The sequence below is a fragment of the Puntigrus tetrazona genome, chromosome 17, assembly GCF_018831695.1.
Source record: "Puntigrus tetrazona isolate hp1 chromosome 17, ASM1883169v1, whole genome shotgun sequence".
Classification (NCBI taxonomy): Eukaryota; Metazoa; Chordata; class Actinopteri; order Cypriniformes; family Cyprinidae; genus Puntigrus; species Puntigrus tetrazona.
In genome coordinates, this window is record NC_056715.1 from 20,581,920 (window position 1) to 20,602,048 (window position 20,129).

Consider the following 20,129-nt stretch of genomic DNA (forward strand, 5'->3'; position numbering starts at 1 on the left):
ATTTTCCGTCGGTCTGTAGTACGGCTCACACAACCAGCACCCCCACCTCCCTCCTAACACACTGCCCTACATATCAACAGACTCTCACTGCCGCCCACCGCTAGCCAAGAGACGGGCACAATCAAAGCTCCCCAGGTGCACCGACTAGATGACTGAAATTATGTACTCTGATAACGCTTTAAAAGGAAAATCTGTCTTGCTGGAAAGATGTTCTTTGGCGAGAAAAAAAATGCTGAGAGAGGCTCACAAAAGGACTTATTTGTAAGATGAAAGACAATACTAAATTTTGAACGCTCTGAAAACAGAAATGTTCCCACTTAAATTAAATCATAACTGAACACCTGTTCTGAACACCTTATTTTGCTCTAAATTAAAAAAGGAAAAATACATATATATACATAAATACAAATACAAATATATATATATATATATATATATATATATATATATATATATATATATATATATATATATATATATTTCATTGTACATAATATATTAAGTAATACATAAACCACATTGTATTGTACCCACCATAAATTTGATTTGAGTATTTCTTTCAAAAATGTAAAAATTTTAGCAAATATATGCCATAAAATATTATGATTCATTTTAATTCAGTTGACATTTATTTTAACAATACAGATCATTGCAAGGCAGCTCCACAGGAAATTTGCTTTACATTTAGCAATTGCTTATCAGTGATGACGTTGACAATTTTTTTTAGAAATGTAATAATAATATAATCAAATGTATATTTTAAAAATGTAAAAATATTAATTATTTATTGTAAATAAAAACATACAAAGACATAATGAAATAACATTAGAGAATCAGTGAAAGACAAGATCAATCAGTTTCTCCAGCTCTTCTCAACAAACAGCACAAAAACCATGTACAATTGGCTAAAATAAATGGCATACATGGTTGTCAAGCGATATAAAAGGTGCTGCAAGCTTTTGTTGAAATCAGAATGGATTTGAGTGTGTGTGTGCATAGGGCTGGGGGCTGAGGAAGGGGATTTTGAGTGTGTGTGGATGTGCGAACCAATGCACGTATCATGCCTGGCTTGCTTATCTACTGTTGTGAGAGCCAAACCATTTGGCTTGTTGTCAATAATCTTTGCAGGCAGCCTTCTCTGCCTTTCAGCTTTTGTCAAATTAGAAAGAGGAATTCCTCAAGCCGACTGAGTCATTAGCCTGTAGAGCCATTAGCTTGTTGTAAGGATTTCTCCCTGTCTTTCTCTTCGTCCAGATAGCCTTTGCAGCTAATTGCCACATTGGCCCTATTTACCATCCTTGACATTTCTTTTATAGTAACAAGGTCTTTTTTCTTTCTCTTGACAAAGGATAACAAAGCTACAGACACTATGGAACCCGGTGAGTGATATCAGACTACATTATTAACGTTTCCATACCCATATCTCCAACTAGCATCCATCACTGTACACTCAGCAGGTTGTTTACAACGAGCAAATGTAGTTTTTTTTATACTTTTATGGATGTTATGAATTATCAAACTACAAACGAATCTTAAATTATAGCATAAAATGCTTTGGAATCAATAATGCTATTTTTCCTAACCATTAATGTGAAGAAACTAGCATCAAATTGCATGTTTATGGTTTGCCATGAACCACAATAATCAGAACGTCAAATGAGAAACAACATCGGCTTCATCAGTTTTCCAGTTTAGGGTGATCTACATTATGAAATGAAAGTCAAAATATATCAAGTATGTTTATTAGCATTGGGTAAACAAAAACAGTATCCAGCAGAACTGGACGTAACAAGTCTTTCATACCTAAGTCCTTAATTGCTAACTAAAGTAATAAATGTGCCAGTCAGGGCTTAACTCCTTCCTGTGATTAAGGCTTTATGACATCATGGGCATCGAAAGACAATGTCATGTCTTTCACGCACAGGCATTGGCCTGAAACAAGATTTAGTAGTCAGGTCAAAAGGCTGAGAGTAGAAACTCATGCGTCACAGAGAGAGCTTTCAGCATCCAACAAGATTCATCAAGTTACTGCAACAGTTGGCTTTACAGTAAGAGCGTTTTTAGGTCGATTGCAAAAAGAAAAAGAAAAAAACACACCCACAGTTCATTCCAAACTGATTATGACTTTATTGCAAAAGGAAGATGTTTAGCACTTTCGCACAATTAAAAAAGTGAACGATGAACAGGGTTGTCTCAGTTTCCCATCGACCTCCATTACATGGTAAAAAAAAATTAAATATATAAATCCAGCAAGGACATCCACCTAGACATATCCACTGCATTACGTTAAAGAAAGACAGTGTTAGACAATACAAAGAAATGTTAGTTTCTTTTGTCTACAGTTGCTTACTGATACATCAACGTATCTATTACTTTCATAATTTCTTTAACATTCACCGAATACTCAATGGCTACTGTTTAAAACTTTCTCCTAGCCATATTAAGAACCATAGATGCAACATAAGACATGTGAGACGGTATTTCTTTAAATAACCAAAGACATATGGAGTTGGCTGTACAGTAACCAGGAGTCTTAAGTTTCTTTCCCACGGAAGTAAGAAGCGGTGTTGTGACAGAATGAAATCCAGAAAGAGTATGTGAGAAAGTGTTGTTGGTCCACAGCTGCATACTGACTGAAATGATCAATCACGTGAATATCATTCTTTATACCTTCCGCAACATACTTTCTAATAGTGTACTTTAGTGCTACAGGGTTTGATCACAAGTGCAAAGCAAAAATCGCAATCTACAGGAGGTACTATATACAAAAGTAAGACAATAATCGTCTAAATGTCAAATAATTAGATGAACAGTCCAGATAGAAGAAAAGGGGGGGCTGCTCTCAACCTCCATCACTAAACACTTCGTTGGAGCACTTCTGACCTGAGGCGTCAGTCACCCAGTAACATTATCCCTCATTAAAAGTGTTCATGAGAGCAGGCTGTGTGATATCTGTAAAATTGGAGCATTATGTCAATACGGAAATCTCCACAGGGCAGGTTTGGCTCTTCATTGAGCTACTACTGTAAAATATAGCCTAATCGTAATGTAGCGCAGCTCATAATAACCATAAGTCATTGAGATGTGTAAAGTGATGGGCTAATGCATATTGCATATTATAATTGTGTAATATGAGATCAGATCCATTGTAAAGCTTCCCACTTGTGGATAGAATATGTTATAAAAAACTGGCCAGGTCACAGTTGCTAAAAAAAAATAATAATAATAATATTTCCAACACATACCAAGATTAAAAAGAATCATGATAACAATTCAAGAAGGTCCAAAGACATCAAGAAAGAAAAAACATATATAGACAAAGGATAAGGAGGAAGGAGAATAAAAAGCATAAAATGTAATCAAATGTGTAGAGAGAAAGGGACAGAAATATATGGAGAGATGGAAGGAGAGAGGAAGGAGGGGGAGGTTGAGAATAAGACACAGAGGTGAAAAACCAAAAATCAGAAAATGAGATGGAAATTAAAAAAGAAAGAGGGTGAGGACCTCCCGAGAGTCGAGAGAGACAGAACACATCCAGAAAGTGAGAGAGAAAGAGCATGGTCTCAAAGGTATATAACGAGAGTGCTCGAGTGATCAGTCTGGTCTTTGTATTTTGGCTGAGAGCCAGGCAGTGGCTGTCTGAATGGAGGTAAATCATTTTGAGCCTGAGAGTAGCACATTGAAAAATGATCACTCGCGTCGGGCCGGGCTCAGCTAGGGATTGTCTCGTTCCCTCAGCGAGCCCAGGGTGGAAATCCCCAGCCAGATCTAAATAAATGAAGCAGTCTGCATCTAAATGGAAAATGTTCTAATTAAAATGAAAAAATGGAGAAGAAAATCCCCAAGAATTACTGTACTGGGAAATTCTGCGATGCTTTAGACTATGTTTATATTTTCATGTTAACCCATTTATCTATTTAATGCAAAGTAATTGAATGAACTTTTACATTGCATAAATTTAAAAGTGCAAATTTCCACACCAAATAACTGGCTGACTTGTTCAAGGGTTCTTGTGCTTCACTTTAAAAGCTCTGCACACTCTTAAATTAACTTCCTGAGGTGCATCATAGGAGATTTTTTTTAACTATATTGAAGGAATTCCCATGCATGCTGGCACTATAAACTACTTTTCATGAACAAACCTTAAGCAGGTTTGCTCATCTTTTTTGGTCTCCCAGCATGGTCAGGCTGCACTTTTGCATGGTTCCAAATGGGTTTGGGGCACTTTTCAGCTAGTCAGGTAATGAGACAAACTGGTCACACAGATAAACATAAGCTTGTCCAAAATAGAAGAATAGGTAAGGCTAGCTGGAATAAGGGAGTTTTTTTAGTAGGGCTCCAGCCAACTCTGTTTTTTTTTTCCAGGAAGATCATACAAATCAAACATCTATTTAACTCCAGTCCTGGGAAGCCATAATCATGCAGATTTAAGTACCAATTCCAGTTTAACCCACCTGTTTATAATTTGTAATTTTGAACACCTTGATTAGCTTGTTCACTTTGCTTGGTAAGACAAGGGGTTTTCAATCCTGCTCCTGAAGGGCCACTTCCCAGCTCCTTGACACCTGCCTAGTGGTAACGAAGACCTTAATTAACTGTTTCAGGGGTGTTTAATTGGGATTGGGCCTGACCTCTACAGGACATTGGTCCTCCAAAAGTATCGGAGGTGGAAGGTGAAAATATACTTTGTCTGCATTCCTGTCCAGCTCACGGGCAGTTTGCATGACGTAATTTTCATCATTAGTACAGTCTACTGATGTAGGCAGAAGTAGAGCATGTGTGATTGACTTGAGCAACAAAAGTCCACTGGATCCAGTAGTTCTAAATGCATCCTTCTACTCTAACAGCCAACTTTCAAAGCCTTGTGGATTTAATGGTGCATGAGAGTGAAGTTCAACCTAAGCCTTTAGCTGCTTCAGGTGTGTTTAATTAGGGTTGGAGATAAACTCTGCAAGACACCAACCCCCCAGGGCCCTCTTCTAGAAACTTCCATGAAAGTTGGAATTTGTTGGAGCTATGTTCTGCATTATGTTGGCCCATCAGGAGCAGGACTGGACACCCCAGCTTTAGAGTTAAATTCAGCAGGACAATGGACCTCCAGGACTATAGTTAAAGAGCCTTGATTTAAGCATTAGTGCTTTGTTTAGAAGAATTCTATGGTCAAGAAAGTCAAGTGTGTCCAAACGTTTAATTTGTGGGTTTTTATTGTGTTTATTGTGGGTTTGCGGCCTATTGTACATTCACTAGCGTGCTTGGCTAGCAGCTAGGTGCTAACGCTTTAGTTCCTGCTTCCTGTGCCAACTCATAAAACAGTAAAATAAAACTCAAAGTAGAACCAAACATGTCCACAATGTCAAGCCTACCACCTCCAATAATGCCAACAGTAAAGAAAAGAAAGCAAGATTCTGTTTACAGTGCACGAAAAAGGGCTGCAAAAGCATTTTCAAGAGGTGGTGAACGAGTAAACGAGAAAAGCATTGTTGTCTTTTTGCTGTTCCTAAATTACCCCCTCAATAGCATCTATGAAGAGACAGGATGTGCAGCTAATCCAGGCTTGGCTTGTTGTGGCTTAGCCACGGTGGGGAGGCAGAACAGAAGCCATAAACATGGCCAGGTTTTTTTGTTATTTAATGAGTTGCAGCGTTCAAACCGAGCCCCTGGGGTAAAGCTCTGGAAAGCCACAAAATGAAGATAGTAATGGGGTTGTCATATTTTTTTGAAGATGCTCTCTTGTTATTCATGTGAGGTGGTGACTGGTTGCTCTCCCAGAGTTTGTTTAAAAGCACAGCAAGCTAACGTTTAAGGAAGATCAATTCCATTTCACCAGCAAACTGACAGATAACCAAAACTCGCGTGTCTCTCGCACACTCCCTCTCCCTGTTTACAAAGATTACCATCTACTTTCATCTCATCCGTGATACATCTCTCTATCTCTTGCCTCTGCACCGCTGGGATTTGTTCTACAGGTAGGCAACCCGCAGCATCGGGTTTCACTAAAAGGGTGTTGAGGAAAAGGAATTTAATTACAGGACAAGTGCGTGGAACGGGATAATCCTGTCTCCACATGTTACAAAAAGTGCAACCCGAGTTAGGAAGGTGTCGGTGAAACTAGCTGATGCCGCTAGGTCCAATCACACGCCTGGCATGCTCTTGATCAGGACCTTGAACTATGCTTACGTGTTTATGAAGTTTCAGCCTTTTTAGACATAAAACTAATTGGGTATAACTGACTGTTACAAATTACGGTCATTTTGCCCATTAGGTACAAATGGAAGCTTTTCGACATAGGGTGGCCGAGACCTGCAGATAGGGAAAGAGGACAAAAAGAGCATCCTACCGCTCCACCTCGCCTCGGCACTCGTTCATTAATCAATGTCTGGCAGGGAGGACACCTAACGCTTATTTATTTGCACTCTTTCACTCGGAGGCTATCACAACAAACAACCCCAGTGGCTGCTGGGAATATTTGCGCATGATTAATCAGAAGCAGCCATGAACAACAGGGTAGGAGATGAGAAGGGAAAGAGAAAAAGAAAGTGACCCGGGAAAGGTAGAGGACAGAGGAAAAACGGATGTGCTGGATAAAATGTTGGGGGTGAAGGTTGCCTTCTGGCTGAGATGAGTTCATTTTTTGGTTATATACTAAGTGCACATAAAATAAAAATAAAAAAAATTATATCTATATTCTAATATATCAAAATAAGTCAAATAAATAAATGAAATAAAATAAAATAAAAATGAATCACTACAAATTCTAACAAGGAACATAAAAATGTCTTAAATGTCTTATGCACACACTTTTCTGCTGTCTCCCACTGATGTTCGAGTTAGCTTTTTTAGAAATTATAGTGTATTACAATCTGCATATTTTACTTTTTGTGCTTTAATGATAATTAAATTTCACCATATAAAGAATGCTAATTATTCTAATGCCGATCAACATCCCATCTGGGTTTGATTTACAAATAATTAAGCCGTAAGTTGGTGTAGAGCTCAAATAGGGTTTTGTTCAGTTTTGAGAAATCACATGGAAAAGAACGAAAGTCAACCTGAAAAGCTGCATTCATGTTAAACATATTTATATGTGTATATGCTGAAGTAACTGTTAATGGCTTGACTTTGACAACCATAGTCAAAATCATGTAACACACAAGGCACCAAGGGAAATCAACATCCATCTGTGCTATTTACTACCCATCTAAAAATGCAATATATATGTCAATAATCTTTATTGACTAATGATCATGTTGTCATAGACAGAAAGATGAATGCTCCACTAACCATACAGGATGAGACAGATTACAGTTACTGGGACTAATAACATCATTCAAATGACTTCATATAGACACCAGTGTATGAGAAGATTATTACATTCAGTGGTGACCTTCACACTGCAATATAATCATTACCAATGCAATGTGCATAGATGTGCTCTTAAACAGCAGGAACGCTATCAATCCATTCGATGTGACGCATTCTCACATCTTATAGCCTTGCTATGGACAAAAACCAAGAACCATGCCATTAAGGAACCCATAGGTTATAGCAATAACCCCAAGTACAGTATGTCCATTTATATCCACCCTTCACATAAGCTTTTACGAGCGCCCTCTGGTGCTACTGCTGGAATTCAGGGTTTGGGTACTAGCAACTTAATACCGAAATAGAGAGAGTGAGATAGCGCTAATGGGATTCTCAGCTCTCTGCAACAGGCTCTCTCACATGCTGGGTCATGAACTGATTACAGGCTGTAATCCACTCCATTTCAGACAATCTGCATGCAGAGTAGCTTTTAACAAATAAAAACAGCAGATAAACTCCGGTTTCTCATTTCCACCCCACCCCACTCTTTACCACTAACTTTCACTGGCTCAGTGTGCTATGAAAACAATTTTCATATCCTTTATAATTTATTCATGTAAAAAAAAAATTTGATTAAACCATGCTAACAATGCTAACTCTTGTAGGCCACAAAAAAACATTAGCAGACAATCTAGAAGCAAAACAATTTTACATCCATTAAATCAAGTATGACTTTGAATCAATACTGAATCAACACTGAATGGTTTGCTTAAAAAAAATAAAGAAATAAAGTTTACTCGATTCCACAGGCAGTCCCAGTTGTTCCTAAAGCGCTAACAATTACGGGGCAGCAAAAAGCATTAGCAAACAAGCTGGCAGCAAAACTGAGCACCCATGAGTAAAGATGGCAGATTTCAATTTCCTGTACCACCTGGGCAACTGAGATTCATATGAATGCTAACATACACTGCAAGTATTATAGATATCCTTAAGCGACAGTAGAGGCTATAGAAATTCCTTTGACAATAAAACTTCTGAATTTAATCAGTAGTATGTGTATAATCAGTAGAGTGTGTTTGTAATGACAAGCAACAGGGATCTCATTAAGTTGTCTGGAATTTTGCTTGAGTTGCGGTAAAACATGCTACATGAATAAGTATGAACTGTGCACTTGGGTGGTATTGGGCTGGGAAATCAGAGGAAGGTTGAACACTAATTAGACATAACTCTGTTTTCAGATTTTTTTTTCTTTCCCCCAGCTCAGTCTCAAAGCTTAACCGGGTGGATCGTGATGGGATTGTGAGCCGTTGCTTTTGTTCTCTCCAGCCACAACAGAGGATATTCGGGCTGGATGACCTCATGGGAATTTTCAACTTCAACCACATCTGCGGTCTGAAAAGACAATAGGTAATAAACCTTTAAATGTATATTCCACTCGGTCTGGTAACACAATTAATAACCTCGGTTGATCTGATCTGTATTCCACAAATCCGGGCAAACCGGAGACCTCTTTAGAAGAGCCGCCGGTTCCCTCTTCTTCCTTAGTTACTGTTTTCCCTAGTGAAATGGGTTTCAATTGTTATTTAGGGTTCGTTTTAATCAGCGTTCTTGAGAAGTGGAAGCTTTGAGACAACTAATAAGGTGGTGACGGTAACTTGTCTGTCATGCATTGCTTACTATGCGAAGTACAGAGCCGAAGCAATTAAGAATCAATCCTTGTTACGCTACCAAACCGTGGGAAGCTTGAGAGGAGCTACAGTCTGTATTATGAGTACTAGCATACATTTCCAACCACCAAGAATGGATTTTCCCGCACTATACAAGAGATTACCTATAATCTCAGTAAAAAAAAAATACTTTGAATAGCATTGCTTTTGGCTGACTGACATACGGAGCCCCTCTTGGCCATAAGGCAGTTGGAATTTGACTGATTTGACAGCATTTATTTCCTCTATAGCTGTTGCAGCAAACATCAGCTCTTCCACAGCCCCGTGTCTAGATTCCATACGCATGAATCAGCAGATCCATGCCGTCTAGGGGTCTCGCTGATGCCTGCTGCTCTTCCTGTGGTGACCGTATGCAAGTGGGCTGGAAAGTCTTCCTGACACAGCAGTTTTCATGCTTTTCCCTGAGCTGTCACAGACCCCCAACTGTAAGCATGAAAAACACCAACTGTTTGCTGTATACGTCCTTGTTTATTCAGGAAAAAAGTTTAGGTGGCTACATTTGCATAATTGTCTCCAAAAATGCCATGTTTTGTATATTCTGTATTGCTATGTTCCATACTTTACATTTAATTTGAGCCCTTTTACACTTCCTGGCTGTTTCAGTGAAGTGAAAGAACACATATCGGTTCCTTCAAACCACCTTTTAATCTATCAGAGGAAGCATACCACAAAGTGAAATGTAAAATTTACAGAATAAATGCTATATTATGCATAATTGTGATCAAAGTTTGAAGAAAGGCTGCATAATTGTCTTTTTTGATCAGTTTAATGCATCCTTGCTTAATAAAAGTATTAATTTCTTTTTTTTAAAAATCATACGGACCCCAATCTTCTCATCATAGCGTATAGCTCTTTCTTGAATGTTTGCCTGTGATCTGATCTTCCGAGACAGATGTCAATATCAGGTGTAAATGCAGTCCAGATGTCCAGTCAGCTGAGGTTTGAATGCTGTTGTATCATGTGAGAGAAACACAGATGTGCAAAAAGCTGTTCAAGTAGCCGGTGATGTTTTGATGAGCAAACACTCTTCACAAGTTTAGTAATCTGGTGGTCTATTTTCTGTCTATTTTCACTTCTAAACAGAGTGGGGACATACAGTTAACAGAAAGGTGATTGTGTAGAACAGATGCAGAAAGCTTCAAGGTTGTGGCGTATGAGAGAGGATCCATTGTGATGCTAAAACGCTGACGGTACATTTGTTTCACAAAGTGCTTCAAAGGTGAGTCTGCCTCCTTTCAGACAAAACAAAGAACCTTTAGTGTTCTTCATGTTTTCTCAAAGGTGATAATCACCCCAGTGAGAACAGTTTGGACTGAGAGACTCACAAAATGGGGGTTATTCACACAACCTGGGGGTGTGTAAAAAGCAGGAAGATGTGGGGAATAATGAAGAGTGGGTGGGAGACATTCAGCGGAGGTGGTCACAAGTTACAGAGGAGCGATTTTAAGTGGTGACATATTGTAAAGGTGTGGAGGGTGAGTGAAGACAAGACAGAATAAGCAGTGACTCCACGTCAGCACTGTGTGTACAGTATAACATATATATATATATATATATATATATATATATATATATATATATATATATGTGTGTGTGTGTGTGTGTGTGTGTGTGTGTGTGTGTGTGTGTGTGTGTGTGTGTGTAAATTGTATGTACATATACATGGGAAAACATTGTGATATTTAAATGTTTCTCTTATGCTGCATTAGGGCTGCATTTACTTAAACACAAAACCAATATTATTATAATTTAAAATAACTATTTTCTACTTGAATATCTTTTAAAATGTAATTTATGTCTGTGGTGCGAAGATGAATTTTCAGCACCATTACTCCAGTCTTCAGTGTCACATTATCCTTCAGAAATGATTTCTTAATTTATGTTAAGAAAGAAAAAAAATGAAAACTTAAACCATATTTGGAGACATTATATTGACGACACATAAAAACATCTCCATTTCTCAACAAAATATATCAATTCCTTCTGATTCTCATTTGATTTATAATGAACGAATATTCCCCCTTCTTCTGAATTTTTGGCTATTTTACATTAGATACTCAATGAAAATAATGTCATAATACACAAATCAGGTGTATTTTCCTTTATGCAAAATACACTTTCTTTTTTTCCCCTTTGATTCTGGGGTAACATTAACTTACCAGAACCCTAAATGCTAAATAATTAGATTAGGAAGAGAAGATGTGAATTAAACACTAAAAAGGTTGGATGATGGTATAAAACAAGTTTTTCTGGATCTGTCCATTTGGATACATCAATATTTCAGTGCAAACCCCTGAGGACAGGAAGTGGGCTTGGTCTGAGAAGATCCCTGGGGCCACCGGCCTAGAGCGATAGATCCATCAACACCTCCATCATCCACCCTCACCACCCAAAATCACCCAGCAGAACATCTCACGGCCCACCGCAGGCACTTCACACCTGGACATTCTGCCCTGAGTGCCCCTCCTTCCCAACCTCCGTTTCTCCAATACCAGCCTCAGCTGCTCCGTGACCATTACACACACACACACACACACAGACAAACTCAAGCTTGACCGCGTGATTAGGACTGAAGACCACCAGCTGGAGGTTCAGCCAGAGTAAATACACAGTAAAACAACAAGGCACATATCAACACAAGAACTGTCAACAAAACTGATCCTACTGCAGCTAAAGTCAACGATCAAGGAGTTCATTTAGGACCAAATGTTTGAGAATGAAACTTCAACGTTCACAAAATAAACAGTGTCTACTACTTCTTTAAAAAAAACTTGGGGGTGAAGCAAGATTTATTTGATAAACTAATTCATTGATTCACTTGAGTAAAATCCCGCGGAAAAGTATTTGCAAAGCCGGATTCATTTGAGAAACAGAAAACTGCATTGATTCTTTCATACTGTTTTAATAAACCAGTTTAAAAGCAATGTTTCAAATATATTACACAGATTGATTAAAATTATTTGCCATACAACCGCGTCATGCTTTGCAAACTGCTCCAACTCATTCATTAAAAAGAATAAGAAAAAACAGTCAGATGTCCAGAAGGCGCCAACGGACCATCAAACAGCAGTTTCAGTAAATAATCCGAAGTTGAAACTTTTAAACCCCAAAACACAAGTTTCTCGAACGTGGAGACTTACTTCAGTTTCATGGTGCCGCTCCACTTATTTTCCTCCACACTCCATGATTTTCTCTCTGTCCAGCTGCGAGTGTTGGTGTGGGGCATTAGTCCGAGTTGGCCCACCATGTGCGTGGATTCACCTCACTGCCTACCAGCTCACTGCATCTGTGTTTTCAAAGTAACTGCACATTGGTGTGTTTGCCACTATCAGCCTTGACCGAAGCGCTCCTGTTTCCCAGCTCTCGTCACGCAGCTGCGCAGCAGGGCCCGGCTCCGCTCCAGGGCCCTGACCACTCAGCATTAATCTGTTTTCCCAATTTGTCCCTGTCAGGGATTAGTGCTGTCACTCAAAAAGCAACCATCCACACGGATCATTTGCCTGTTTCTTTTTCCTCTCCTCTGTTCCTCTGTGTACTACCTCTATCTCGCCATCTCTCTGCCCCTCCTGTCTGTTTCTGGATATCTTTCTCGCTGTAATCCTCGCTGTGATGGGTGGCCTACGGAGCCGACGTTATCAGCTTAGCTGACTGTGTGCAAGAACTCTCAACAACCCCTCTCTTCTCATTCACTCACCTCTGGCAGTCAACCATCCCCCATGTCACCATCCCCATCAGCCCCATTTTAGTCCCGCCTCCTTGTCCCACCCATCAGAAGACCACTGTCCACTTTAGCATTGGCACAGCATGTGGGTGGAAAGGGCGAATGGGATCCCCCTGTTTACAACTCTTGGGATGCTTTATCACAGCAGTAGAAGGAAGCAAATCTTCCAAACAAAGAGATTAAACTGATGCATTTATGTACCTAATTGACTTTAAATTGGGTCACACAGTGAGGAATTGGGGGCAATGCTTGTCATAAAGGGGTAGCCAAATGCATCAACTGACCTTTCATTACAAGAGGAAGAATTGTTAAATATCTACTAACTTATGCGCCGTTAGCCATTCACGAATGGTTACTTCAAAGCTTTTTAGTCTTTAGTAAGTATACACATGCAAAACAAATCAAAATACAGGCTAAATAGGAGATATTTAAATGCACGTTCAGTAGGATGGTGCCAAAAGTTTACACAGTAAGAAATAAATTGTGTTACCTGAATGGTAAAGACTGTACTAATGTATTTACTTATTCCACATGCTCACTGGCTCTGTAGATACTCAAGTTGCATGTCGTTTGGTCAAACAATATATATATATATATATATATATATATATATATATATATATATATATATATATATTTTTTTTTTTTTTTTTTTATTCAGTGAAATCAATGGGAAATTAGTTGAAAAGGCTAAAAAAGACAGAAAGACAAAAACAGAGAAGCTTCACGAGCGTCCAAGCTTTATGTCGCTTCTGTTGAGATTACCTATGCAGACATAATATTTTTTATAGCTTGAGGCTTCCAAGATAAGCACACGTACCATTTTGATGAACAATACAACACTTAAACAAGCAAAGTGTCAACACAAATGTGAGTTTGCACCCACGCATGAGAAAATGAACAGAAATTGTTCATTTTTGGGTGACCGATCGCATTAAAGTGCAGGAAGAACAGTAACGCTAATGCTAATGTTAAGTAGAAAATTCTCCATATACAGGAGGTATTATTAGATTAGTAATCTAAAAAGGACATAATGTTCTACTTCAGGCTTTCTGTGAACAAATGTACCATCTATTCTAGTTGGAACAATTGCACTAGAGCCAGGAAAGCAGTTCAGACGTGGCACAAAATGAATGTAATTTTCGCAATTCACGTGAACTAACGCCTCCCTTTCTCACTTTTATCTTCAGTTGGCAATTATGTTTATTCAAAGCCCAGCATATACATGCCTTGAATTAACTTCCCTTTGTTTCTATGGTTACTCCCTAAGACCGGCGCAACAAAGCACTTTGGCTGCTCACCTCATCTGGTGACAGTCTGGATTGTTTGTACGTGTAATTACGGTGGAATGTTTACCCCAATCATAGTCATTACTGTTCAAGCTCACCTGGACAGGCAAGTGAAAATGAGTGCTAGGCCATAAAAAAAAAAAAAATCACCATGTGTTGTGCTCAATGCCACTGCAAGTCCGCATACCACCAACAGCTGTGCCTCTCAATGCTGACCTGCATGCATGCACATGCAGGTATACAGCCTTCATTTACGCACCTTGAAACCTTGGAATGGGCAGTCAGCTAATGAATTGTGACAGTAGTTTAAAAGAAATTAAGTTCAGGGTCACAGTCTACACCATATGTGAACAAGCATCACATGTAGATAGGGAAATCAGCACTGCTTTTATAGGGAGAAGCTTTGTCTTGTCAGCCTATATTTACAGTGTAGACACTACAACCCTCTCAGAGGACAGTTGTTTTGTCATAAATGCACATTTAAGAATACATTTTTTAGGCTGATGATACACTGGGCAACTTTAGGAAATGTTACCGTAAACGGTCAACCAGGTGAGGCCCAGGAGACCAAATTATCAAAATGATCCAGGTAGAAATTTGCTACCCATTCTCAATTGATAAGCAACTAATCGTCATTGTTCAAAAAAAGTTGCCCAGCTAAACTGTTCAAAAAGGTTGCCCAGTGTGTCATCAGCCTTAAAGTGAAAGCAATATTGTTATCTATACACTATGAATTATATGAAACACAAGCTAAATGAAATGCTACATTTGTAAGATTATGTAAATATTGTTTCTGTGCTATATCAAAGTTTTTGCATTCCATAGACTGGAAGTTTTGTTTTCTAAAAAGGCCACATAGATTACAAAAGAAACATCACATAATGTAAATAAGACGCCACAGAATAAAAATATGTGAATAACTCCATTTTGACAAAACCTTATAATTCCAAGGCAACAAATTATATTTTGGCTTTTATTTTACCATCACTTTTGACTTGTTAAAACCATACTGCAGCAGAAAACTATTAAAATATACACTAATTGGGAGCTCAAAGAACTGACGAATTAGTCCACTTGCCCAAACCCCCAGTTAAAGGATTGCATTTGGTACTTTCCCATTTTAAATTTTTGACACCTACACATACATCATACACACACACTCAAATCTTTTTTACCATTCATTGCACATTTTTTACCCACATGAACAGCCGCTCTGATCTCTAGAGAGACAATTCTCTTAACCCCATTTTCTTTCTCTTTCTCTCATCCCCTTTGGAGTCAATAGAGCATGTGGTTATCTAAAACAGTCATATCCTTTTAATCAGTTCTACACCAACTCCCACCCAGCAAAGGCTCAGATGATTCACTCACATGACCCTGTACATGATGCTCAGTTCAGGGTTGTTTTGAACCATTTCATCTTGCGGAGCACCGAAGTGGAATAGCAAAGCACACCAGGCTGTTGAGTGTGACAGTGCATCCTAAAGCTTTGAGAAGCTCTTTTGGGTCCTCTGTCTGTATTCATTATAGGAGCCAGCTAAAATGTCAATACACTAATCATATGCTCCGTCACTCTGGAGCATATGCCGAGAAGGGGGGTAAGGGAAAAGTCAACTTCTTAGCTATGCATCTAGCCATCATCGGCTTCTGTGTTTTCTTACTAGATGCCCACTAATATTTATACAACGCAGGCTGAAATAATGAAAGTAAAATCACCTTATGGAAGTTCAAGATGCCTTACAAAAAGACTATAAACATATGTTATTTAAAATCAAAGATCATAACAACACCTAAATGGCTGACTGGAAACAGTTTGACACTTTCTCCTCCAACTCTAAATGTAATCTAATTAACATTTTACTTACAAGAGAGGATCCAGCCTCCTGCTTGTTGTACAAGCAGGTGAAAGGCCCAATGCACACAAGCAGAATAACTGCAGGTCTGGATGTTCACTATCAGGTCTTGATTTAAATGTAGAAGTTTTATAATGACTCCTTTAGAGGATGCTCTTCATAAATTTTTTGGCATGCCTGAAAACAAGGTGTTGCTCAGGCATTTCTTATTTTGCATACTCTGATGAAGTCAAACATCTGTGAGGGGAAAGGTATCTGGAGGTCTTAGTGAATTGCTAGGTGGAGCAAGACATGTTATTAGAGTCTTGAATTTAATTAAAGAGTAATGAATATTTTATACCTGTTTTACACCTTAAACAAGCAGTTTACTGTTACTAGATCGTGTATTACATGTGCACAAAATGATGCATATTTATGTATAGAAAAACCTTGACTATTTATGCTAGTCAAAGTCTGTTTTAAGGAATATAACATATGAGTGGATCGTCCGTGGCGTGTGCAATCTCTAATAGTGCAGTTCTTCAATTTATCAGCCTTTGGTTACTAATCTAATGTTAGTTACACAAGTTAGTGGCTGCTAGTAACAAACAATCAAGTATATGTCCTAAATTCAGTATCCAAAAAATGCCAGGGTGTCCAAAAATGATAACTTCCCTCATTCCAAACTATAACAATAAAATTGCTGGCAGGCACTAATATTTAAGATGAAACAAGAGGTGGTACCCAACATAACTTCCTACTTCTTCTGTTCATCCACCCAGGAGTTTAAATAAAGAGGGAAAAACAAATCTATTTTCTCTCTCTTCCTCGTCATTCTGCTTCTGTGAAATACTGTAGCAGCCTCCCTGCTTATCCGCTTCTTTTGAGTTCAACTCCAAAGAAAACAGACATGCAATTATACATCAGGCTGCAAAAATTAACCTTGTCCTACACGGGGTCACATCTGTCTGTTGTCTCAGAATGACCTGGAAGTGCTTGGGCAGGTGGCAGCATCCCAAGCGGATCTAAAAACGTAGCTGTCGTCATTCTCCACAAAGGGAGAGGCCCCTGATCACTCTTTAATGTCCCACGTTGTCACTTGGCTTGAGAAATGTGTCAAATGTTTTTTTCCAGGACAATTCCAGAAGCATTCCTGTCACCACCCTTTTGCAAATACCAATGGAACTGAGAAATTAATACATTGAATCAGTGATTTAGTTGACATGCCAACTCTATAAGGATAATCCTACTGGGGTGACATAGGGTTAGTTGCCTTGTTCAAGTCAATAGCTGCTATGCCACACCATCCTATACTTATATACCGCATCACACCAAGTTCAAAATCTGCAACCTTGACATTAAGTTAAAGCAAAGATCCAGAGGTATCTAGTTTGCTACCATGCTTTGAGGGTCCATTAAATGCTTACCTGATGAAAAAGGATGCTGCAGCTGAAGTTGGATGGTCAGAGGAAGCAGGCACAGCTTGGCCAAACTGAACCGGACTTCTCTGTCTGGAGGGAGTCAGTGACACTCTGGAGATGGTGGTGTCGGAACGCCATTCACTCTGCTCTGCTTGACCTACGAGGCCTTGTGTCTGGGATGGGAAGAAGCAGAAGAGGAAATGCCTCAAACTTTTGATCTCAATAAAATTCCATATAATTACCTTCTTACATAGTTTGATGAATCCCACGCCTAGGTCACGGAGGATCGCCCCTACTTGAAGGAATGGAGCAAGTCCTTACAAGGAGAAAGAGGCAGTTCCCTTACGGATTATGTTTCAAAGGTCACATATAAAAAGAAGGAGGTAACACTTACTCACATGCATTTATCATAAAGTACATAATTAACCACCAGGGAGGAACATTCATTCCTGTATTAAAGGTATGAATAGGGCTTTAATAGGATGAGATTAAACTGATTCACAAGAAATGGGAATTCCTTAGCCAGAACCATAGTAAGATTCAGAAGTTGCCAATCCAGACATGGATCCACCAGGTCTCCCATGACCTGAGGCAATACAGGGAAGCTCCTGAGAAAGTGGACAGGTCAAGAAACTAGTCTTCTATCTGTGTCTGCAATGGTGCTCCCACAAAAGCTCAAAATCTGGGTGCTTGAGATATGACTGATTCTACAAATCGGCTCTACTCCTGTGATAGCTGAAATGCTGCTGCATAATTCTTGTATGAAGCCTGTGAGAAATAGCTTTTTTTTGCAGATTATAAAATAAAACATCTAAAACATATTGGTTTGAAGTTGTTAAATATTCTAGCACCGGAGACCATTCATTCACTGACGTTTTCATTATTTTACCAGAGTCGCTCTTTGTCTCGGAGGCCTGTGAGTAACTAAGTAGCTTAAACCCACAATCAATATGATCTGTCAAGTGCTTGTTTTGAATGTAGGCAGTGTGCTAAAAGGCTTCAGGTAAGGTTGGGCAATTTCCCAGAGAATATAATGAGTTAGTCACTGACAACACATTGAGCAATAGACAACCATGGCTTTAGTGTGGCATGTCGTCTATGTTGCGGTGGTTGTGCATAGTGGCTGGATTTGTGTTTGCTCTGGATTCTTTTCTGACAACTAAAATAACATCATTAACAAGCATTTTATGAAGCATAGGCCATCCCGAGCATGATGCGTCAACAGAACTCTGACAGGAGAACCATTTATATACCTTGGATGACATATGAGCTCCATATATCATAAACCTTCAGATACGTAGAAGGATTACTCACACGAGACAGAATACAACAAGCAACATCCATTCTGTTTCCAGTCTGCACTTTTTGTTAAGCTGTGACATTTGGTTGAATAGTTACTATTACGTAAGCTTCAACTGATTTGAGGGTTGGAGGATTCTGAACAAAGCAAAAAGGGTTTGTTTTGTTTAAGTTGTTTATGTCTGTTTATTCAGATGCTCTAGGATTGTGTTTATGTCTATAATTGCTTTCCGTGCACGGTTGAAATCAATAATTGTTATGTCTGTCAGTTCTGTCCCAGAAATTACAATTTCATCATTCGAAATGACAAAGTGTGCATGTGGACATTCTTTTTTTTTTACTATAAATACACAATAGGTGCTCCTGTGGCTTTTTATGTGAGTTTTTTTACAGCTTAGGTGGTATCAAAAACGATTCTGGTGTTCTGGTTCAGAAAGGGCTCAACTGAACACTCATGCATTCAAAACGTCATGATGGATCCGTGACGTGACGGAGTCATATCGCAGCGCATGGCATTCCAGTTTCAGATGAGCCGCGATAAATCAAAGCAGCCTCACACTGATAGCGAATGGTGTCTATCTGGACAGAATGGTAATCCCCACGTACAGATAAAGAAAGAACGGCTGTCACATTTCGCATCAACTGGATGTTTAAAGGGGCTACGCAGTATTTGGGACGCACAAACATAGATATTAGACACACACACACTGAAGCAGCTGTCAAAAAACCCACTATGGGTTTTTGAGGACTTAAGCCCTCCAGTCAAGCTGTTTTCATGAGTGTCAGGCACAGAGCACGAGGTACACACGCTGTATCCCCAGGTCGGGTCATTAAAGTACAGCTGCAGAGAGCTCCCAGCGCTCGATAAAATCAGGTATTCTCTTTATGCTACACCCTACACCCTGTCTACAACCTCATGCCTACACTAGAGTCCAGAAAATCCAACTATTCACATCTCCTTCCGAATGTCTTTGCTTTTCTTTTCTGAGAAGGAGCAGCATAATTTCTCTCTCTTTCTCCTGCTCAGAAGGAGGCAGATCACAGTCTGTTCACGCTGCTTAAGGATTCCTGGTTTTGGGCTCCCAGTAGGCCAGTAGGTCATCCCAGCCCATATGAAACCCACGTGAAAAATCCCATTCTGCTATGCTCCAATAAATTTATCTGCCAGCTTGAGTAAAGAGCAATAAACCTGATGGAAACATGCTCTCAAAATGGATTTTCTTTTCTTTTTAAAGTTGTTACAATAAAAAAATGCTTGACCAAATACTCTAAGAAGCATAAACATAAGCACTTTTTGTTGTAGTGTTAATTTCGTCAACAAATATTTTAACAAAAAAATGACGGTGACAAGGTGACAGTAAGGTTAATGAACAATAACAGTGACTCAACCAACATGCGAATTACTGCCTCTACTACGCAAGCTTTCATGTGAGCGGTTGCCAGATATCAAAGTCTAAATCTTCAATCTTTCCTAAAAGGATATATTTTCTGTTTATTTTTTTTGCATGTACTCGCTCTTCATTACAGAACTGACGATG

General features: G+C 39.0%; 1 protein-coding gene across 2 annotated transcripts in view; it reads right to left on the minus strand.

The window, feature by feature from the left end:
* LOC122362234 (kinesin-like protein KIF26A) overlaps positions 1-20,129 on the minus strand; it is a 79,437-nt gene that overhangs the window by 25,197 nt on the left and 34,111 nt on the right. For both annotated transcript variants that reach the window (XM_043263588.1, XM_043263589.1), the window contains exon 4: positions 17,299-17,465. In XM_043263588.1, the coding sequence (XP_043119523.1) occupies positions 17,299-17,465 (167 nt within the window). The remainder of the gene's footprint in view (positions 1-17,298; positions 17,466-20,129) is intronic.